General features: G+C 36.7%; 1 protein-coding gene across 1 annotated transcript; it reads left to right on the forward strand.

Annotated features, from left to right (window-relative positions):
* The first annotated feature begins 876 nt into the window (after nt 1-876).
* LOC132601121 (transportin MOS14) lies at nt 877-22,277 on the forward strand. Its single transcript, XM_060314300.1, has 27 exons — nt 877-1,323; nt 3,421-3,498; nt 3,671-3,733; nt 5,306-5,353; nt 5,432-5,578; nt 5,789-5,920; nt 8,102-8,142; nt 9,277-9,368; nt 9,949-10,076; nt 12,269-12,344; nt 12,488-12,608; nt 12,685-12,775; nt 13,001-13,082; nt 14,513-14,595; nt 15,866-15,985; nt 16,089-16,140; nt 16,743-16,898; nt 17,691-17,814; nt 17,930-18,011; nt 18,087-18,175; nt 18,260-18,334; nt 18,425-18,479; nt 18,885-19,004; nt 19,089-19,181; nt 19,253-19,398; nt 21,251-21,428; nt 21,549-22,277. The coding sequence occupies exons 1-27, from the start codon at nt 1,201-1,203 to the stop codon at nt 21,825-21,827; spliced, it is 2,874 nt and encodes a 957-aa protein (XP_060170283.1). The 5' UTR covers nt 877-1,200; the 3' UTR covers nt 21,828-22,277.
* The last annotated feature ends 1,715 nt before the right edge of the window (nt 22,278-23,992 follow it).

A 23,992-nucleotide genomic window follows, 5' to 3' on the forward strand; every position in this document is an offset into this window, starting at 1 on the left:
CTCTCTCTCTCTATATATATATATATATATATATATATATATATATATATATATATATATATATATATATATATATATATATATAAATAAATAATCACTATTCAAAGACAACTACATACACATAGATGCATTATAATCTAAAGTGTTGGCGCACAGGCACAGGCCGTCTAGTAATAATATATGAGCACAAAAAAGAAGGTTCATATCCATATCTAATAAAAAACACACACGCATAATAAAAAATAAAAGGACTAAACAAGATTGGCTAACATTTGTAGCGTCCGTACCACCAGTGGCGAAACTAGAATTTATCATAAGGGGCGTCAAAATATAAAAAAGTAAATATACGACGAAATTAAGGGGTTTAACACATAGTATATGTACATAAAAAAATGGTTCTTTTTAGATATTTACCCGGTGTAAGTTTTCGGTGAAGGGTTGTCGGTTGACACCCTTGGATGCATGGCTCCGCCACTGATTACCACGGTAGCCGCCAAATGATGTGGTGCAGCTGATGGGTTGCTCCTTCTAATCAGATGTCTCGAATTCGAGCTCTTGATATATAGGGTTTCTGTCAAACGAGCCCTACACGACGCGAATTCTTGGCATACTCCAATGCAACTTTTGGACTTGGGAAACCAATATAAGGTTAAAAAAAAAAACAAAGTATTACCACGGTAACAACAAAACAACATTAACGTATCAATTTTAGTAGGAATCTAGTAGTTCAATTGGTTCACTACCTGAATTCTCACCTTATTGGTGAGGGTTTGAATCCACGTTGTAATCTCCTTCCCCTACCCCCTAATAAAAATAATAAAAAAAAAAGTATCAATTTTATTTATTTATTTATAATCTTTTCCCTTGAATATTCAAATTCCAAATTCCATGTTAGGACCGGTACAAAACTAAAGAAGAGGATTACTCTCTTATTCAAAAGTTCTTCCCCCTTGCGACCAATCGTGTATTCACTGTGACAATTCATCGAACACCTTGCCTACACATCTTCCAAACTCCCTCAATCACTGACACTTACTCGCAACCGCTTAACGGAAAACGCCAAAAAAACCCTTCAAAACTCTCACTTTATAAACCAAAGAAATCCACACTCAATTTATACAAAAACTGCGATTTATAAGTACCTTTTATATATTCATATATAGCTGTTTGTGTTGATTTTGGGGTTGGAGGGGAAGATTTATGGAGTTACAAAACACAGTTAAAGAAGCCCTAAATGCACTTTATCATCATCCAGACGACGCCGTTCGTATGCAAGCAGATCGATGGTTACAGGATTTTCAACGTACAATTGATGCTTGGCAGGTTTGAATAATTTTCTCTAATTACTTTTGACTATTCTTCGATCTTTCTAAGTTCAATCAAATGGATACATTTATTAAGAGAAATGTGATTTGGGTTCTTGATTTTGTGTATGCCATTACTTAGCTGATCAAGAATTTTGATTTTTATGGAGGGGACAAGAAAAAAAAAAGATTTTTTATTTTAGATTGACCCGAATAGTGAAATGGATAAAGAAAAATGGGATTCGGGGTTTTGATTTTGAGTATGCCATTACCGAGCTGGTCAAGAATTTCGATTTTTATGGAGGGGACAAGAAAAAAAAAATCATTTCAGATTGACCCTAATAGTGGAATGGGATAAAGGGGATTTTTTTAGAGAACCCGACTAATTTGGGATTGAGACATAGTTGATTGATTGATTTTTATTTGATTTGAGTTCTGTTTGTACGGTTTTCAGTTTGTGTCTGTTAAATCAATAGTGGTGTTTTTTTAGGGTGCTGTGAATGCAGTATAGACGACAAAATACTGGATTGCGATTAACTTTGATTGGCGCGGGAAATGGGAGGTACTTACACGGTTACGCGTGGAGTCTATTGTAGGGAGTTGTCGGATTTTGTCGTATGTTTATGTACCTTCTTGGTACCTTTGTTAGTAATATTTTTACATCATAGAAAAAAGGAAATGGGAGGTGCTTTTAGGTGGTGATTGATGGTTGGGTTTGAGGAGGGGTCATTGGTCAATAAGTAGTCATTTGAGTTTAACGGTATGGAAGCAAGCACTTATTCTTGTACGCCAATCAAGTTCAGTATGGCAATACTTTCTATCTTTTTGTCATATTCGAATAGCAGTTTTTGGGCATTTGGGAGGACTTGAATGTCCAATAGAAAGAGAACATAAGTAATGATTTAATTCAGGGAATTCATATCTATCTTAAACAGATTAATTAAGAGCATATCAAGAGTATTGTGATGGTATCTGAATTTTGCCGTCATAATGGTTACAAAGTTAATGGATAAAAAAGTAAGTGCAAGGTGCATCATTAATATGTATGTGATGCCCATAACATGGATTCAATCATAATCAATATGCCTGTTTTACATGTGATGGCGTATCACAGGATGATAAAACGTCGTTAGCCAATTACGTCTGACTACTGCAACTCCCTTGGTGACAAATGGAGACCATTTGAGTCCAGCCCGATTTGAGGAGCATAAATGCAACAGTATTTACTATTCTATATCAGTGTTATCAAAAACAAAAAGCGCAAAAGAGCTCTAAGGTCCATTGGGGCTTTAAGCACAAAGTGCAAGTAAAGTGTGGGCTTAATGAAAAAAGGCGCAAATAGAGAGAAAAATACAAATATATATGTTTAGTCCTAACTAATAATAATAAGCATGAATAACAAATGTATTGACAAAGAAATTGAAAAAAATACGATAAAGTGAAATATCAATTGTTGTGTGTCGCCTCTTCAGGAGACAGCCATCAGTAAGGAAAAGTATGTCTTAGAGCCTTGATGACAACACTGAAGCGCACATTAAGAGAGGCAAAGCACTCAACATGTTTTGCGCCTCGCTTCGAGGATTAAGCGCGCCTTTGACAACATTGTTCTATATGTGACTGCTGAGTTAAATGTGACTGATTGCTTTTACCATGTAGAAGAAGCAAATAGCTAGCCGGTTGTTGCGATTAGTCTGCATGCTAGGAGAAAAGGTACGTCGAGCACATTAAGTGACAAGGGGGATATTGTTGTTTAATTATATGCAATACAGTCTCCCTCTTCAGCTGCTTTGCTTTAGGTTCCTAAGATTTATGTGCCCGTGCCTGATGATCGATGTTTCTATTAGGCTGCCTCGCATAGAACGGAAAGGATATAGATGAGTCATATAGTCTACCCAACTAGTTTTTGGGATTTGATGTAGTTGATTGATTGGTTTAATGTTCATGAGATTGTGGTGTACATGGTTTGTTAGCATATGTTAATTTTAGCTCTCTCCCTTAACCTAGTTCTCGTAACACTTTTAATTATTCAACTAAATATATCATTGCATTTGCACTTTCTTTTCTGTAACTTGACTTCACACAATGGTGCTTTACTAAGTTTCTTGTATTTGATTAGGTGGCTGATAATCTGCTTCATGATGCATCTAGCAATCAAGAAACATTAATATTCTGTTCTCAAACTCTCAGAAGCAAGGTAATCTTCATATTGAGCGTCTACGGAGGTCTATTCATTTATTTTTCAGTTTCTCAATGAAGTATTTACAAATAAAAGCTACTGAATTGTTCGAATAAATGATATCAGTATCCATCTATGTCAGTATTTTCTATCAGCAATTTCATAGGGGCATTTTTTATCTGATTGATAGGTTCAACGGGATTTTGAAGAACTACCTTCTGAAGCTTTTCGTCCATTGCGGGATTCTCTGAACGTGAGAGAGTTTTTAATCTCTACATAATTAATATTTACAACTTGGATATTTATTATCATTAGAATTTATCAGATTCATTCATATTGCCAGCAGATTGCTTACTTTGATCAACAACCAAAAAATTGTGAATCATAGGGAGAATTAAATTGATTCCTCTTCGGCCTTCGTGGTGTATGAAACTGTTATGGTTTCTTTTGTGATATATATAAGGCACATCTTAATTACTAGCAATACAAGGAAATAGGTACTAGGGATGAATGCTCGTTATTTGCCTGATCATAAGTTCTATTCCTAGGCAGTCGTCTCTCAATTCAGGTATCATCACACCGCTTTCATGTTCTGGGATAGTGGTAGAGTTATTCCTCCACAGGAAAGAAAGTGATTGGGAAAAAAATATTAGATTTGCTCCATTATTATAAAAACTTATTTAATGGGTTGCCTTCCATCAAATAATGTAGTTTGCTAGGTGTAGGTATTGTAAGATTATATGATTCTTATAATTTTCTTTGATAACTAATAAGTAAACTATATTTTATTTGGGATTCCCTTTACAGAAGAGGGTTAACAAAAAGGTGCTCTCTTTTTCCTTCTAAACTGTCTAGCCAATCGTCTAGACAACTGAAGATGTCATGTATACTCCTCTACTAGACAAAGCTGGAGAAGTCATCTGGACGTACGATAAATTTCTGCACGGACCCACGGTTATTAAAAACAAAATAAATTCTGGGTACCCAGGGTTTCCTCCTAACGACCTGCTGTCTAAAGCTCCAATCTTTAAGGAATCAAGAATCAGGAGAGCTTTCATCTAAATGTACTCCAGAAATACATTGAATGCTCAATATAAGGAATAATTATAAACATTATTGATATACCAAATTGGGTTGAGTTACATTCAAGAAGAGGAATATGATTATAAAATATATATTAAAAAGGAAATTGTTTTGGATCCTAAACTATAACATTCCAAATTATTGCGTGCTGTGCTTGTTAACAGCTCAACTGTGAATTCTTTATGTGTAGCTATGGCTGAGTCCAAGGTTTAGTGGAAAATTTGCTCCAATACTGTGGTGGTTTAGTTGTCCAGCTTGCTAAAACCGTAAAAGCAAACTGTTGTAACTTGTTCTTTTTGGTAAGATAAATAATTTTATTGATCAAACTGTTTTAACTTGTTTGATGAGTTGCATAAGCTGCCGTCAGGTTTTGCTCTATATGTGCATAAACATACATATCCTTGTACGCCTCCTCTTTTCCTTTATTATGTGTTGGTGCACCCATGAGATCCTGTTATATATAGAGGATTGTGTGTCTAACCATATTTTGTGAGGTTCCTCTATTTTTTGGTATACTTCTTGTGTACGGGTATTTTTTTTTTTTTGATTAAGCACCGGGTGTCCGGGTCTCTTTGAGCCCCGACTAATCCCGGGGGTGCACAGGACATTGTGTACGGGTATTTATGCCATTTATTAATAATATTTTATTAATTTATCAAAAAAAGGGGTAGAAATAAGTATGTAGATTTATCAAATGCTATATTTTCCCCCTGACTATGAGTTTGGTGATTTCAAAATGCAGACCTTGTTGAAAACATTTCATAAGGGTCCCCCAAAAGTTAGAACACAGGTAACTTTAGATATTCTTGTCAAATAAACAATATGCGACATTTAATTAAAAGATTCTGTACTAAATGCTTTATTATAGATTAGTCTTGCAGTGGCTGCTTTGGCTGTTCATGTGCCTGCGGATGATTGGGGAGATGGTGGTATTATAAATTGGCTGAGGGATGAAATGAATTCTCATCCTGAGTTTATTCCGAGTTTTCTGGAGCTTCTTAGAGTTTTGCCTGAGGTATAAGTCTCACTGTTTTATTAAAGCATACGGTAAATATTTGGTTCTTACTATGCTTTTTAATTATTGAAAAGGACTAGTTCAATTTATTTGAATTTAAGATACAAAACATTAGAGGTTTCAAAGTTATGTCCTTGTTGCATTTTGTGAGGAAATATTGCCTCTTTTAAAATCTTGAACAATATTGGTAATGGACGTGTCTTCACACAGGAGGAATTTAACTACAAGATAGCTGCTCGTCCTGATAGGCGACGCCAGTTTGTAAAAGAACTTGCTTCTGCTATCGAGACTGCACTTAATATCTTGACTGCCTGTTTGAATATCAATGAACTTAAGGAGCAGGTGAGCTTTACTTTTTTCCTTTTGTGCCTCTTAATCATCTGATATTTTGACTAATTCAAGTTGCTGATTGGTAATATCTCCTGATAGAGATTTCCAATTTGATGAATATACGAATAGTCAAGAGGTTGTTTGGTTTAGAGCCAAGTTCCTTATCCAAATAAAAGAGAGAGAGAGAGAGAGAGAAGTTATGCAGCGATTAGGAAATCATTTCTTGTTGGATGTTTGGTTTGATGTAATTAAAATTAGTATATAGTGTAAAATTTAAAATATATGTTTACTTTTTTTAAAAAAAAAAAAAAAGGTGTGTATGCTTATAGGAGTGGCAGTTCTGTCAGTTTAATTGTTTTCATCCATGTATTACCAATAGCTGTGTTCTTATTCAACATTATATCCCACATATCCCCTCTTAACTTATGCGGGTATTATTTATGAGAAAAGGAATTAGCAACCAAAAATTGTTATAACTTATGCTTTGATTTTAAGGGACCTTTGATTTTGGTCTGTTCTGATAATAGGTTAAAAAAAATAGTTTCTGTTGCTTTCTGTGTAATTTTCTGAGAAAAGGACATAAATGGTCCCTTACTATGAGAGAAGGTTCAAAATAGTCCCTTAACTATGCACTTAACGGTTTTGGTCCTTTAAGTTTGCCACAAGTTGATAAAAAATTTCCCTTAACTATGAGGGTTGGTTAAAAATAGTCCCTTAAGTATGCACTTAACAATGTTGGTCCGTTAAGTTCGTCAAAAGTTAACACTTTTAGTCTCCGACAAAATATTCCTCACTATTAACCAACTGACGTCCGTCGGTTTTGTACCGAGGTATTTGGCATTTCGTTTAATAATGTTTACCTCTAAATGTGAGTTCTGGCTAACCTTTCTTTTCATAGTTCTCGTCAAGTTTAACAAACAGAGTTCAATGAATATTTTGTCGGAGACTAAAAGTGTTAACCTTTGGCGAACTTAAAGGACCAAAATTGTTAAAGGCATACTTAAGGGACTATTTTTAACCAACCCTCATAGTTAAGGGGCCATTTTTGTTAAACTTAAAAGACCAAAACTGTTAAGTGCATAGTTAAGGGACTATTTTGAACCTACTCTCATAATTATGGGACCATTTGTGGCCGATTCTCGTAATTTTCTTTCTGTTCTTTCCCTAACTTGTATCACTTTCTTTTGTTATCCAAATTATATAAAATTGGGAATTTTCATAATCAGTGTGTTGCACTTCATTTTTTCCTTGAGCTCTGCTTGTCTACTGGGATGCATATTTTCCACATCATAATGGAGCTGATGATCGTTAAAAGAATGCTCTAATTTGAGTTGCAATTGGTTAGATGAAAAGAAAAAGGTAACGAGGACAGGGTTGAAACATACTACTTCTTAGTTTATAATAACTATCCTCAAAATTGAGAGTATAAGGGAATTTATAAACTGGGATGCTTATATTTGTCCGGTAACTGTCTTGATTATTATGTTTTACATCAATTATGCCTTTCGGAGTTATGTAGGATAAGTGGCTGGGTGTAAAATCTCTGCTTGAGGAATATTAGAATTTTGAGAGTGAAATGGGAAATTTAATTAGTCTCAAATATGGATGTATTGCTTCGCTCACTTTCTGGTGCAACAATGAGATGTAAATGATGTAGCCCGTTAATACAAATTTGTAACGTAAATAGTCCAATTGTGACTCCACTTCTAGCATTCTCTTGTTGATCTACATGTTTAGTAATATTGTGAACCATTATTTAACAAAAACAGAGATACCCCTGGTTGTTTGATTGTACACGTGTATATGTGTATTATGATTTATGAGTGTGAATACATAGTGCAGATTCTTCAAAATACACTAAGAATTAACCAAAACAATTAGATCTTTCTGTATACAGAGCATCCCCATTTTGGATACGCACCTGAGAAAGAGTCCATATAATATAGGTTCTCTACACAAGATATGGGGTCAACTGATACATGTCTAATCAAAATCCAGATTCTCTTAGCTCTTTCTGTACACACTCTGAATGCTCTAGGAAATGAAAGATATTATAAAGGGAAGTTGCATGTGCCTACCGTTTACTTTTCGTTTTTATTCATAGTTCTTAAAGGTGAAAAATTGACTTGATGATTTGTGATTGCTTCAGTATTTTTCCTTCTATTACTAATCGGTTTTCCAATTACTTGACAGGTCCTTGAGGCTTTCGCTTCTTGGCTACGGCTCAGGCATAGGTATTATTTGGCTTCTCTGAGTCCCTTGGTATTCACATGCTGAACATTGATTTGCTTTGGCACAGATTGTAATCCTTGTTTGATGGTTCCTGTGATTTTGTTTTGTTCCCAAACTAAAGTTGCAAGTTTGGGGAAGCTGGTCCCCGATTTCATGGAAAAGCTAGTACATGATGTTTCTTAACTCTATGGCGTGTCTTCTTGAATGCAGAACATTTTCCATCTTCATTGGAGATTCTTTTGCTGTAATTTATAGGTGTTTAACATTGCCTGTCGTCTTTATGATTGAAACATCTTTAAGAGTCGGTGTGGAATACTTTTACCTTATCAAAAAAATAAAAAAATAACAGAGTTGGTGTGGAGAGTGAGTGCAAGTTAGGCATAAATATTAGTGGGAGAGACAAGAAAAGTATACTGTATTTGAACCAGTTAATTTCCGAATTATATATAAAATCCCACATCGGATAGACAAGGCATCCAAAGGGGGGTTATTGAGGTTCCACATATTGTCCTAAGGTTTTGGGTTGGAGGTGAGTTTCTATGCTACTGGTCTACAAAAATATTTTCACATGCTTGGTCTATGAAAAAGAATTTGTTTGCACACGAGGTGGCCTGTTTCAGACCTAAATATAAATACAAACGGGTGTTTTGCATACCTAAGTAATTTTTTCTTGATAAGGTAAATAATTTTTTTAATGACGGGAAAACTCCTTATTGTAACATACAATATTTCTTGATTAGGTAACTGATTAGTAGAACCATTTTATGGACTTATATATGTCACGCAGTTTGTGCAACAAATCACAAGACAAGTTTTTCTGTCTAGATAAATTCTTTAGGTGGTATACTTCTGTCCTATGAAAAGGAAGTCTTCTGATCTTACTGTACTTTTTATGTAATAAAGTGCGACTTTTAGATATAAAGGATTTGCTTGGACTAAGTCTCTCTTCTGTCCTCTTTTTTCTACTTCTGCATGCGTTGGATCTCAGTTTTTGTGATCATAGAAATCAATTGCATACTCGTTTAGAACTGGACATTTATTTTTCCTCAGTCTGTAAATCTAGTGTGCATCAGTTTTCTATTTCCTGTGAACATAACAGAATATTGTTGCTTAAAACAGCACTATTTCTATTTCAGGATACCTGCATCTACCCTTTCTTCACACCCTTTAGTGCTTGCAGCTCTCTCAAGCTTGAATTCTGAAATATTGTCTGAGGCCTCCGTTAATGGTACTGTGAATGTTTTGGGTTCATGTTCTTTTCTTCTTATAAATTCATTACTATGATCTTGTGTTATTAGTGCGACAAACTATTATAATATACACTTCATCTCAAGCTGTTTAAGGTAATCTATTGGGGATTTTAACTGTAGTTTCAATTCCCTATAGTCTCTTCGTTAAATGAGTTGTAGCTACATTGGAAATAAATCTATCCTAAACCTTTTCAAATGAGGCTTAGGTTATAGAAAATCTCATACTGTTGAAAGAGAATGCAACTTAAGTTCATAGGTAATCACTGCTTTGTTGGATAAAGTTTAACCGAGGTCCATTATTAGTGAATCCATATCTTACTGATTAATAGTCTGTTTCACTTTACAAGTCTTATGTTACCAGTCTAAAAAAAAAAGTCTTATTGTTATGCAGTAGATTGATAAAGTTGGAAAATTACTGTGGTTTCATGGCCTTCTCCCTCGTTCTTTTCTACTTATAATCGTCTTTCAATTCTCCTACATTTTGTTATGATTATGTGCTTGCTACAACATGTTTGATGGAAAATTCACTATGTTTTCCTTATATTCCACTTTTTGCAGTCATTTCTGAATTGATACACTACACAGCAGCAAGAAACTCTGGTGGAGTTTCGTCACAATTGCCCTTGATTCAAGTAATTGTTCCTCAAGTTATGAGTCTGAAACCTCAGCTCAGAGATCCTTCAAAGGTATATATACCTTGTGCATTGAACAGGGAAGTTCTGATTGGTTTTTTTTTTTTTTTTTCTTTCTTTTCCTAAACTTACATGAAGTTTAGACATTTAGAAATTTGTTGGTGTTCTTTTTTGGGAGGCATTCTTGATGAAAAGATGTTGAGTGCAGAAATTATATGGTGATCATATGGTAAGAGAGAAATGTGAGAGCTTTTCAGGGGATCGAAAATGAGTTTGCACACTTAAGGAATAGCTTTTTTCTTTGATTGCTTTTTGGTGCACCCTCATAGTTCCTTCTTATATAGATGATTGGGTGTCTTTTGTAGTGAATCATGTTTTGATGTAGATTCTCTACTTTTTGCTATATCTCTTGTATACGGGAGCTTTCTTTGAATTGTTAATAATAAAACTTACCTTATTAAAAAAAATTATATGGTGATCAGATTGAAAGCCAATGTGTATTTTTGGTCATCTTTGTCTTTGGTGCTAAGAAAATTTAAATACACTACCTTTTAAGATACTTTGAATGATTGGGTCATTTTATGGCTGGTATTTACACTTTCCATTTCCTCTCCTTCCAGGGTCCCAATTTGGGGGATTCACCAAAATCTCATTCTAGGCCATTGAGTTCCCTAAAATGCTTTTTACTGGTTGAAAACCTTTGAAAAAGTTTGTTATGCTCCTAATGTCTGGCATAGTGCTCCTCCTGTGCACTTGTTTTCTTTATTTTGTAGAATGTTATGAGGGTAACATAGTTGGTCTACTGCTGATTGTTGGGCAGTTCACCATTACGCAGAATTGGTTGGTGGGTGCTCTAGTTGCAATTATTTGAAAGTAAATTTAAATGATATTCTTGGGAATTCTTTGTTGTTTTGACAAGTCAAGATCATTCATTGATTTCACCCCGAGATGGTGTCAAAAACTTTTTACAGACTGAGCGGGTGGCTCAACCAACAACAACAACAACAACCCAATGTAATCCCACAAGTGGGGTCTGGGGAGGGTAGTGTGTACGCAAGCCTTACCCCTACCTCGGGAGGTAGAGAGGCTGTTTCCGGCTCAGGGAGGGTGGCTCAACCATGATTCTCTATTTAGTTGTTTTAGTCATCTGGTATTCTTTTTTTTTTCTTTTTTTTTTTTTCCACAAAATATATATATAACTCGGGAAATTCTTAATGCATCTTATATCCTTTGTACTATTACGGAACATCTTCTATGTTTCTCGTTTCAAGTAGTCCAAAAAAATACACAGTGGTCTTCCATACTGCCGTGTTCTGTTGCTGATCTTTGCGTTTCCCAACTAGTGATTGCCTCTGCCACCGAAAACAGCATCACCCAGGTTTCGTCGAACATAGACATATCCAGGTTCCATAATGTGTTATAAACCTGCAATTTAGCATGATATGATCATTATTTCCCCTCCTCTACACAAGAACACCATTCACCACCCTACTTCTGTTTCTGTCATTAAAGTTGCGTCTCGTGCTGTACATGTCAAGCAAGGTACCTTCTTGGGGTGCCTTGGTAAACAACACCTACCTAGTTCCTCCAGACCTCCCCCCTAAATGCTCATTTGCAAACTCCTATATGACAATTTCAGCATAAACTACTCTGCACTTCTCCCCTTTTCCATAGCGTCCTATCTTCTCATCTCATACTGGCCAACTAGTATTCTTGTAGAAATTCTTCGCCCTCTCCCCTTTCTAAGTCTCTTATAGTCATGTGAAAGTTACGTCCCATTTAATTTCTTGGTTTTCCCACCTCATATATTCAAATACTTGGGCATCTCTGTTGGTCACGCGTTATAAGCAGGTGGAAATGCTTCCTCCAGAGTACTATCACCGCATAATCTCACTTCCATAACTTAATTCTCAGGCTATTACCAACTCTGAATTCTATATATTCTTAGGAAAGTATTCTTCTATTTATAATCCCCTGTACAAACTAACACCATAAGAATTCATTGCTTTTCCCGGCTTATCTGCCAATCCATATCTATGATGTTCTTGGGAGGTGTATGCCTTTGTTTCTATTTTCATGATCTTCTATCCCTTTCTCTGTTGTGATCTATTGGTTGAAGGGTTTTGTGGTGACACGATAAGTTATGGAGCTTTAGGTTTTCTGTTTTTTTTTTTTTTTAAGTGTAGAAATGGCTGTTCTTTAATTATTTGATCATCCTGTTGTTTGTTTCTTCCTTTCACTTCCAGGATGAGGAGGATATTAAAGCCATTGCTCGTTTGTTTGCTGACATGGGCGATGCATATGTTGAATTGATTGCCACTGGTAGCTATCCTTCCTCTCTTTCTTAGTCCCTTCCAGATGTAATTTCTTTTTCTTTGACTTCCCAAAGAAGGTTGGCGTGCTTAAAAAACGTATGTGATATCTGTTCTTACTTATGTATAACAAAAAATGACAACTGTATTCAGGTTCTGATGAATCAATGCTGATTGTACATGCATTACTTGAAGTTGCTTCACATCCTGAGTTCGATATTGCTTCCATGACTTTTAACTTCTGGCACAATCTTCAGATGATTTTGACAGAAAGGTGAATGCTGTTGGAATTTTCAAATCAGTCTATTTGCTGCAAAACAAATTTTGCATCTAAAATTTTACCAATCCAGGGAGTCATATGGCAATGAAACTTCCATTGAGGCAGAGAAAACTCGGAGGTTGCAGATTTTCCGTTCATCATATGAATCACTCGTCTCCTTGGTGAGTCCTCTGGATTTGGGAGCAGGCAGTTTGGTTTAGACATATAAGATTTGTTGAACTTAACTTATCGTGCATGGATTTATATCGATCTATTTTATTTCAGGAGACAAAAACTAATTTAATTTCTTCCGGGACATGATAACCTTAGTTTATAATCACATACATTGTTTGCCCATCCTATCCTCTTCCACTTTTAAGTTTATGTTTGATTGTATTCATTTTCAGGTTACTTTCAGAGTTCAATATCCTCAGGATTACTCTGATCTCTCCATGGAGGACCAGAAAGATTTTAAGCAGACAAGATATGGTACCATTCATTCTATAGATCGCGCCCTGAACTTAATCTGGTTTCTTAAAGTTTTTTCTGATGTTGTTGCATTTTTATGATTAAATATCCATTACTGTTCTTGCATGTGTAAACCCCAACCCCCCAACAACAACCACCACCACCCAGTGAAATCCCACAACGTGGGTTCTGGGGAGGGTAGAGTGTACGTAGACCTTACTCCTACGAAGGTAGGACGGTTGTTTCTGAAAGACCCTCGGCTCAATAGAAAGCATAAAAAGAGGTCAGATAAGGCCAATAAGTTCAAAGCGTTATGAAAATGAAAATAACGAAAGCAATTAAGCCATGATGAAGCAGTTTGCAAAGGGACAATAGCTATCACAGATAAAATAAGATAATCAAAGTACAGAAAATAACAGATAGTAGCAGAAATCAAAGCACAAGAAATTATAGCGCGATAATGCGACTACTACTATGAAAGGATCAACGAGACTATCTACTAGCCTTCTACCCTAATCTGGGTCCTCCAAACCCTCCTATCTAAGGTCATGTCCTTGGTAAGCTGTAAATGCGCCATGTCATGTCTAATCACCTCTTCCCAATACTTCTTCGGCCTACCCCTACCTCTTTTGAAACCATCCATGGCCAACCTCTCCCACCTCCGCCCTGGGGCATCTGTGTCTCTCCTCTTCACATGCTCAAACCATCTCAGTCTCGCTTCCCGCATCTTGTCTTCCACCGATGCCACTCCGACCTTGTCCTGGATAGCCTCATTCCTAATCCTGTCACTCCTGGTGTGCCCATACATCCATCTCAACATTCTCATCTCGGCAACTTTCATCTTTTGAACGTGGGAGATCTTAACTGGCCAACACTCCGCCCCATACCCCCCCCCCCCACCCCACTCAAAAGTAAAAAAAAACATAAAAGATGAAATGTCTATAGAAAGGGCTTGGTTTTCCCTTGCTTCATGACCTTGAAGTTATGTACTAGAGGACCCTTCGGCCTCAAATGGAAAGATTGTATATTACCTGTTGCCCTATTGTATTATGGTTTGCAAACATCATTTTAAGTGCTTTTTTCTTTGTGTTTTAACCTTAGTTTTAGGATTGACAAAGATGACCTTTTGTTCTAAGGAAGTCTTGCACTAAACGTTAAGTTTATAAACTAATTCTTCATGATGACAATACAAAAGACAATGTTGAAGGGTTGAGGCTAAAGTAGGAAATAATGCTCAATGGCCTTATCACCTTGTTCAAGTGTCTAGCTAAATTTGTACCATCTATGCAACATATCAGTTATTTCCTTGATGGCACTCTCTCTATTACCATGTTGTCTTGAAAATTTGGAAAATCAATCATGAATGTGTATCAACTATTGTTTTGAGAAGAAATGTAAAAGATTCTGCTTTCCACCATGCTAACTTACTCTGTAACGTTGCCATTTGCCAGCTGTTGCAGATGTCTTGATTGATGCAGCATTGGTTTTAGGAGGTGAACCTACGTTGAAAATTCTCTATATGAAGCTAGTTGAGGTGCATACTACTACTGTAATCCTGGAGAAATGGTTGACTTTCTCAAATTACTGTACCAAATTCTTTTGGTTAATGTAAGCTTCCAAAATTATAGGGACCAAAAATATTTAACCACCACTTCTGAGAGAGTCAACTAGGTTAATGCACTTAACCTTGAAATCTTCCCTTGGAGTTGTGGACGTGTTGTACGTCTGTGAAATTGACTTTTTGAATTATTCTGGAATTTGTACAAAAAGAAATTTACTAAGGGGTGGTGTCTGGTTGCTGAGAGAGTCCTTCAAATTGATGCCTGCCAAAGGATCGAGTCAGTATAGTGGTAACTGTAAAGCTGCTGTCTGAAAGCTTGTGGTTTGACCTGTCTTAGAGGTGGTGGTCATCCTGTTTCCTTGTGTTGTCTCTCAGCTCAACTCATTTTTAAACAAAGTTTGTGTTTAAAGAGAATTTATTTTGACTCTCTTCCTCTCTGACCCTTGTGTTCCGGCCCTTCCCCGGACCCCACGCATTGCGGGAGCTTAGTGCACTGGGCTGCCCTTGCCCTTCTCTTCGTCTCTGAGTTTAAAATTTCTACCCAGCTAATATATTTGAATTGGATAAATAACAACCGATTTACACTAGGACAGTTAAGAAATCAATTGTACCCATTTAAAGTTGTCGTGTGATAGTATCAAAGAAAAATTGTGTTGTGATCGTTTATTACTTAACAAATCAGATGTTTTTTCTGTTCACCAACATGTCAGACGTTCTTACTGCAAGTAAAACTTGAAAGCTTTGAAGTCCTGGGGCATAGCCTTCTACTCATTTGGAATTGCTATTGGATGTCTGCAAAGCAAAAAAACTCTTGGATGCACTGTAAATGCATTTTAGGTGTAAATTTTTGATACAAAAGTTTGTTCTTAATATTTTTCTCGCAAATTTTAACTCAGTTCTGTGCCCTCAGCCCTGGGCATCTCAACTTGTTATCATCTAAGTAAGGATAGAGCAGTTGTAGAACAAGGCAAATTTAAACAGCATAAGATTGGAAATTGTTGTTTACATTTGATTCTTGGAGATTTTGGGGTGTTGCTTGTTTTATAACCTCTCACTAGAGCTTCCTGACCTTGGTTCCTGTTTGTGAAAATTGTGAGAGACATTAGAGCATTATGTCTCAGATACTACATCAACTATTCATATTTTTCACTGAAAAAACTTTCAGTTAAAAAGGTCTTTGTAAACACTAGTTGGCCGTAGAGTTGCATTTATTTTTAGATATTAACTTCTGCTGTTTTTACAGGCCATCAGTCACTGTGGGAAAGATCGGAATTCTGATTGGCGTCCTGCAGAGGCTGCCTTATATTGTATACGAGCTATATCAGATTATGTTTCTGATATTGAAGCCGAAGTGATGCCACAGGTTTGAATGATGATTGAAAATTATGTCCATTCAATTCTGTTTTACTTGGGATATTGTGTTAATTTGTTTTTCTTTTTTGTTGCCTTACTATTTTAACCTGCAGATTATGTCTTTGCTTCCTAAGCTGCCGCATCAGCCCCAACTACTTCAGACAGGTAATTAATTGTTCCCATCAAAGTCAGAGATGTTTGGATTCGTGGATATTGGTAGGGTAGGGGGAATGCATTAGGCCAGATAATAATCTGGAGTTTGGTTCATTTTATTCTTTTACCTATGAGATTACTTTGATAAGATTTACCTATTGGGGTTATATCCTGGCTAATTAGCCTAACCATTTTGTGGCTTCAGTTAACAGTCACAAACATATAGAGGGTATTAAAAATCCATCTAGTGGTGGATCTAGTTAAATTTTCATTAGATGGATACACCTCATCAACAATAAGTAAATTGATAAAAGAATGAGTAATGTAGACACCATATCACAGTCCCTTAAGTACAACATTGGAGACAGATATGAATGTCGTCATCCTTATCCTCTCCGCCTGTCCCGTATTTGCTAACCAAACATTCCCTAAGAGTGTCCACTCTCCACCCTCTCCTCTTTGAGAGTTCCTTTCATGTTTATGTGTCTAAGTAGTTGGCAATCTGTGTTATATACTGTCATTTTCTGCCAAATCGTCCTAGATATATCTTTCAACTGCTGATGAGCTATTGATTTGACTATTCTCATTTGTACTTTTAATTTACTAATTTCCAGTCTGCTTAACGATCGGAGCTTATTCAAGGTGGCTTAATGCTGCATCAAGTGGACTCTCATTCTTGCCCACACTCATTGATATTCTTGTGAGTGGCATGAGCATGTGTGAAGATTCTGCAGCAGCTGCTGCTTTAGCTTTCAGACACATATGCAATGGTAAATACTTCGTTCAATTTTTCATGTTTTTATTAGCTACTTTTTAATGTTACTTTTAGTAATTTTACCTTTTATCCAAAAAAGTGATACTTTTTGCTAAAGAACTAATTATTTTTCTAGGGGTAATTTTTTTTTTTTTTTGTGTGTAATACTCCCTCTGGTTCAAAAAGAGTGTCCACTTAGCCTTTAATTTTTGGATCAAAAAGTGTCCACTTACCAAATTAAGAAAAATTAACCTTACTTTTCCAGATTTGCCCTTATTAAATGTTAAGTGACCAAATCAAATTAGGGGCATTTTAGTCAAATTACCTATTTTTGCCTAGGACTTAGTATTTTCTTAAGGGGTGTGCAAATGGCTAAGTGGACACTCTTTTTGATCTGGAGGGAGTATTTGACGATTGATCAAATTTTATCACTTTATGGTTGGGTTCTGTCAACAATTTAATTAGCATCTATGAGACTAGTTGGTAGATATTGATATACCTCTTGTTTCAAATTTGCGTCCAGTTTATCTGTGGGAGCTTTTTCATAAAGAGAATTTTAGGATCAGTCTTGTTGGTAGATATTGATATACCTCTTGTTTCAAATTCGCGTCCAGTTTATCTGTGGGAGCTTTCTCATAAAGAGAATTTTAGGATCAGTCTTTTCTTAATTTTGTGAAATTGCATCTTGGTTACTCAGTGCCTCTGATAAATGGCCTGGTGATTTTGCTCCTTCTCTGAGTTTACATTCTGGCCAGAGTTAATTGTTCTTTCGATCGAGCTTGTTTCAAAAAAAATTATGTCATTGTAGATTGCAAGAAGAAGCTTTGTGGGTACCTAGATGGTCTGTTTCAAATTTACCAAACGGCGGTCAGTGGGGAAGGTCCCTTCAAAGTTTCTGCCGAAGATTCGTTGCATCTGGTTGAAGCTTTAAGGTATTATCTATTTCTTAGAAGCTGATCCCTAAGTTAGTCAGGTTACTTATCTTGTTAAATCCTTACACCCCCAACCCACCCTGCAAGATAAACGCACTGGTCCTTTCTTTTGCAGTATGGTTATTACAGAACTTCCTTCAGAACATGCTAAGAAGGCCCTTGAGGCAGTATGCCTGCCATCTGTTGCTCCATTACAAGTTAGTTTCCTTTCTAAGATTTTATGAAATGACTCTTTAAGTGTCAATTTACCAATAATTGGAGATAACTACCAGGAGATAATCAATCAAGGTGCCGTGGTTTTGGGGCAAAAAACCGCTCGTGAATTAACAGTTCATTTTGATCGACTTGCAAATATATTTAGGTAATAAGCAATTTCCTTGTACTGTCGTTCATCTGTTTGATTCTATTTGCATATTGTCAATTTTTGGGCTGAAATCATTTGCAGATATGTAAATCACCCAGAAGCTGTTGCAGATGCAATTCAAAGACTTTGGCCAATTTTCAAAGCCATTTTTGATGTGTAAGAAAGCTGTTTGCTGTAAATATTGTTTTCACGATAATTCTTTGGTTATAAGTTCTCTGATTGTTGTGTTTGGTAATATTCACATAGTCGTGCGTGGGACATGCGAACAATGGAGTCTCTTTGCCGGGCTTGCAAGAATGCTGTAAGTTCAGTTATCTATGTCATCTCCTGCCAAGGGATTCAAGGAAATTCTTTTTCAAGCTGCCTATTCCTGAAAATGCTGTAGTTACACAACATCTCCTGTAAATATGCCGCATTTTTTATAGTCCTTTGACATTTTCATGTTCTTCTCTTCTTTATTCTTATGCCTCGACATCTACATCCATAACTGATTGCTTTCTTCTTTCTGACTTGTGTTGCTTAATGTTATGACCTCAAACTGCTTTTATGTTGCTCTTTTAAATTGTGTTTGATAATCTCCTCTTCAGCTTAATTAAAAATTAAAATGACTTGGTCCGAACTCTGAAGACAAGGGTGACCTAATCCGAGTCCGCCAGCGAGCAAATGGTATTACAACTTCCCTAACTCTGATGATTTCATCCATTAGGTACGAACTTCTAAGAGGCTCATGGGAGTTACAGTCGGGGCGATGCTGGAGGAAATACAAGGACTATATGGACAGCACCACCAGCCGTGTTTTCTTTATCTCTCTAGTGAAGTCATTAAGGTATTTGAGTTCTTTCTTACATTGCAAAGTTTTAACCATATTTGCAACTTCCATTTTGAGCAACAGTTGGAACTTCTGCTGCAGATATTTGGTTCAGATCCATCTTGTGCAGATTACTTGAAAGTTCTCATTGAGTCTCTCTTTAGCCATACAGCATGTCTTCTTACAAAGATTCAGGTGCAGTCTGTTGCTTGATTTTGCACTTTACCGCTAGTTATATAATCTAACTCCAAAAATATGGGTTATAGGATTTCACTGCCCGTCCGGATATAGCAGATGATTGTTTTTTGCTGGCATCAAGATGTATCCGATACTGTCCGCAACTTTTTTTTCCTTCTACTGTGCTTCCATCATTGGTGGATTGTGCCATGGTCGGCGTCACCGTGCAGCACAGGTAAATTCTCTATATTTCCCCCTCACCCCATGAATATTCCTGCCTAAAAACATCTATATTGATGTAAAAAAGAAGCTCTGGATCTACACATGTGGAGTGATGAGGATTTTGTATTCTGGACAGTTACATAAAGTAACTTTGAGAAATGTGAAATAAATTGGTAGAATTTGCGAGGACAAATGTCTTATAGTTGAATCATCTTAGCTCTTCATGCATAGAGCACTATTGTTGAGATACCTTCAGAGGAAAAACTTCAATTTCATCTATAAGTGTAACATTTATATTTAACTATATCATACGGAACTCAAGCTTGTGGCTGCATGTCGTGTATGCCATGTCTGTTACATATATAATTAGTTCAGGGACTGTGACTGACTTGATGACATCTGTGTGAGCCAATCATTCGCTTTTATGAATTTTGTCATGATGACTCATGAGAGTATCTTTTCTCTAACAAAACAATGGTAAGTTTCTATTGTTTGATCCTCTTATTATGTAATGGATGCGGTATAATACGAAGTGCAATTTAGTTATTTCACCCAAGTTTCATCAGGCTTAGCTCTATGAACTTCAATTCTTCGAGTAGTTTGACAGCACGAGTTCCGAAGCTGCTGTGGTTGTGGTGCGATGTACACTAGATCTTGCAATCGCACTTTCTTTCCTGCTCTTCTAGGAGAAGTTGCTCCTACTAGAATGCAATACTTAGAAATACAGCGTCCAGCAAAATGTGTCACCAGCCAATCTGCACTGGTCATGTCATTGATTCTCGTAGAGTAATACTTCATCTGGAACTAATTTTATATGCTGAAGCATGCATCCTGATGAATATCACTCAGAGAATCCATGAAACTTCTTTGTAGTCCTAAGTCCTAACTGGAAAGATAATATTTGGTCAGTCATTGTGAGGTAGTTTAGTTTACCAACTTTTTATATCTCCTGGAATACTAGGAGGCTTCTCTGACCTAGTATATCACTATGAGGCTTCGCGTGACCAAAGTCTGGTTTTTATGACATCGGCAACTATAACCGTCAGAGAAGAGCAGAGGAAAAGGATTCATGTAGATAACTTTGATCAAGTGCCTGAGTGAATGAACTAGAACTGAGAGTCGCACGACACTATTTAACAGTTTGATTGGCATGAACGGCTTAATTAGAGATAAACTCGTCTGATGCTGAAGGAACTCGTTGTATATTTCCTTACCTAAAGAAAACATAGTCTACTCACTGCCTTGGTTGTCATGTTTATTGCATTTCCCAATGCAATATAAGCAACAGTTCATTCCATATCCGTATGCCGCTATATTTGGTTCCAAAGCCTATGCCCTAGTATATGCATTCCAGAGGCTAAGTACGCGGCATCTTTAGTAAACGACTAAACGTCTACTTGTACTTGAATTTTAATCAGTTAGTCGTAGAAGCATCTTTATACTCCCTCTGTTCCAATTTAAGTGTCTTCGTTTGATTAGGCACGAAGTTTAAGAAAATAAGGGAAACTTTTGAATCTTGTGGTCTTAAACTAAAGATGTGGGTAGTGTATCAAGATTTCCTTTGAATCTTGTGGTCTTAAACAAGCCATGTAAAATGTTGGAATTAGGAAGTTACCAAATAGAGGAAGAGGCATTCTTTCTGAAACAGATTAAAAAGGCAATTACGACACTTAAATTGAAAAGGAGGGAGTATATCATTGTCCATTCATCTATCTAATTACAAGAGAAACAGTCAGGAACTGCGAGGAAATGCTGGCCCTTTAAGATTTGGATTTCTCCTTCTCTAGTTATTCCATTATCCATTTTATTTGATATTTTATAAAGTTTTGATTGATCTAAATATTGAAGTATTGACTGGATTGTAGGGAGGCTTCCAATTCAATATTAAACTTTTTGTCCGACATATTCGATCTTGCAAACTCTACACATGGAGAAAGTTGCCTATCCATAAGGGACAGTGTAATTATTCCTCGAGGGCCCACTATCACCAGAATTTTGGTTGCTTGTCTAACTGGAGCCCTTCCTAGTTCACGACTAGAAACAGTAAGTACAAATCCTTATTTTCTACAGAAGGCAGATAGGTAAAAAGGATGTAGCATTCTTTAGTTGACATAGTTTATTTGTGTCATTCAAGAGTTAAGTCTGGAGCTGTTTCCTCTGTAGGTAACTTATGCTCTTTTGGCATTGACCCGGGCGTATGGGTTGAAAGCTCTTGAGTGGGCAAAGGAATGTGTGTCCTTAATTCCATCTACAGCTGTTACAGAGTGGGAAAGGACTAGATTTTTACAAGCTTTGTCAGATGCAGCCTCTGGAGCAAATATGAACGGTCTGGTGGTTCCAATTGACGAGCTTTCTGAGGTTTGCCGGCGTAATCGAACTGTGCAGGAGATAGTTCAAGGAGCTTTGAGGCCACTTGATCTGAACATAGTAGCTGTATCATAGTGGAGAGGGTGCAGAAGGGCCTTTTTAACCTCTTCCCTTCTCTGCAGGTGGTAGTTTTTCATGATTCTTTGGAGGCCTTATTTCATTGTTTGTCCATTTCTGCGGCTTGCGAATTTGTACGAGTTGATGCGGCAAAAAGGGGTGTTGTATTGTTACTTTTTCTTCTTGTGGAAAGTGATAGGGGAACTTTTGGTTCTTTTTTTTTTTTTGGTTGATGGAGAGGAGTTTCCAGTTTTCAGGTTTAATCCTGTAGTTCAATGTATAAGCTTCTGTATTTGATGAGATTTTGCAGTTTAAAAGTGTATAGAAGGCATCAGACCATGTTCAGTTGTTTAGATAATGTAATGTGCTTACAAATAGTTCAATAGATCAATGTTGGGGAAAGGAATGCGGTTTCTCTTATCTGTAAATCAAGCATGATGGTTGTCCTCAATCTCTTGTGGTTGATCACCTTTTTTGTTTCACTGCTTTTTCACATCATGTAAGCATTGCATTGCATCAGCCTTTTTAAATTTAATCTGTTACACTACTTTTTAGGACCAAGACAGAGTATTTAGAGTGTAAGTTTAGTGAAACACCTCAGGAGGTTGGCTTGGAAGTGAGGCTTGGTACCCAAGCCATCCAGAAGAAAAGTAGTTTCAAGTATCTTGGGTCTATTATGCAAGGCAGCGGGGAGATTGACGATGATGTCACACATCGTATTGGGGCAGGGTGGATGAAATGGAGGCTTGCTTCCGGAGTGCTATGTGACAAGAAGGTGCCACCACAACTTAAGGGCAAGTTATACAAAGTGGTGGTTAGACCGACTATGTTGTATGGGGCGGAGTGTTGGCCAGTTAAGATTTCTCACGTTCAAATGATGAAAGTTGCTAAGATGAGAATGTTGAGATGGATGTGTGGCCACACCAGGAGTGACATGATTAGGAATGAGGATATTCGGGATAAGGTGGGAGTGGCCTCGGTGGAAGACAAGATGCGAAAAGCGAGATTGAGATAGTTTGGGCATGTGAAGAGGAGAGACACAGATGCCTCAGTGCGGAGGTGTGAGAGGTTGACCATTGATGGTTTCAGACGAGGTAGGGGTAGGCCAAAGAAGTATTGGGGAGAGGTAATTAGACACGACATGGCGCAGTTACAGCTTACCGAGGACATGACCTTAGATAGGAGGGTTTGGAGGACCCACATTAGGGTAGAAGGCTAGTAGATAGTCTCATTATCCTGTCTTATTAGTAGTCGCATTATCGTAGTATAATTTTTTGTGCTCTGATTTATGCTATTATATGTTATTTCCTGTGCTTTGATTATTTTATGTTATCTGTGTCGCTTGCGTTACTTCATTTCCATATCGCTTTGAATCTCTTAACCTTATCTGCTCTCTTTTTATGTTTTTTTATGTTTTTTTTATTGAGCCGAGGGTCTTTCGGAAACAGCCGTCCTACCTTGGTAGGAGTAAGGTCTGCGTACACTCTACCCTCCCAGACCCCACGTTGTGGGATTTCACTGGGTTGTTGTTGTTGTTGTTGTTGCTGTTACACTACTTTTTAGTAGAGAACCTTTTTTTGTCTAGAGGATGCAATTTACTTTACTGCTTGTTTTCTCAGAACTCAAAAGTGTTCGTTTGAAAGCAAGTCTCATCCAGCTTGTCGTTGGTTATTGTATCACTATATGGACATCGAAAAGCTTTGCTTTGTGACTAAAAAGATTCTGTGTTGTTTTAAGGTATGTAGCTTTTCAAGAGAAAAAAGGAGAAGGTCGATGTTTGATTTCATATGAAACTTGAGCTTTGAGCCTCATATTCCAAATTCATAGGACTTCCTGTTCTTTTTCTGATATAGAGACTACTATTCTCTAAGAGCTCGTTTGGTACGAGGAATAAGAGATAAATAATCCTGGGATTAAATTTAAGATGAGTTTGTCCCATGTTTGGTTAGGATACATTTTCTTTAATGATCATAGTAATAGGATGAGCTCTATCCAAACAACAATTTAGATTATTTACGTGTCTTAAAATAAAACAATTAAAGAAAAAGCTCAAAATCGTCTCTAATATATAACGTGTAATACTAACAGTTCCCAAAGTTTAATGACACTGCATGTTTAGGCTGGTAAATATTCACATTGATGTTTATATCAAACTAGATTATTTAATACAAACGATTAGAACA

This window comes from Lycium barbarum, chromosome 1 (genome assembly GCF_019175385.1).
Source record: "Lycium barbarum isolate Lr01 chromosome 1, ASM1917538v2, whole genome shotgun sequence".
Taxonomy (NCBI): Eukaryota; Viridiplantae; Streptophyta; class Magnoliopsida; order Solanales; family Solanaceae; genus Lycium; species Lycium barbarum.

Excerpts from the sequence above, each read along its gene's own strand:
- LOC132601121 (XM_060314300.1), top strand. The coding sequence starts at position 1,201 with ATGGAGTTACAAAACACAGTTAAAGAAGCCCTAAATGCACTTTATCAT. Across the intron at positions 10,077-12,268 it reads AGCTCAGAGATCCTTCAAAG|GATGAGGAGGATATTAAAGC; the intron begins GTATATATACCT and ends TTTCACTTCCAG. Across the intron at positions 13,083-14,512 it reads TTTTAAGCAGACAAGATATG|CTGTTGCAGATGTCTTGATT; the intron begins GTACCATTCATT and ends GCCATTTGCCAG.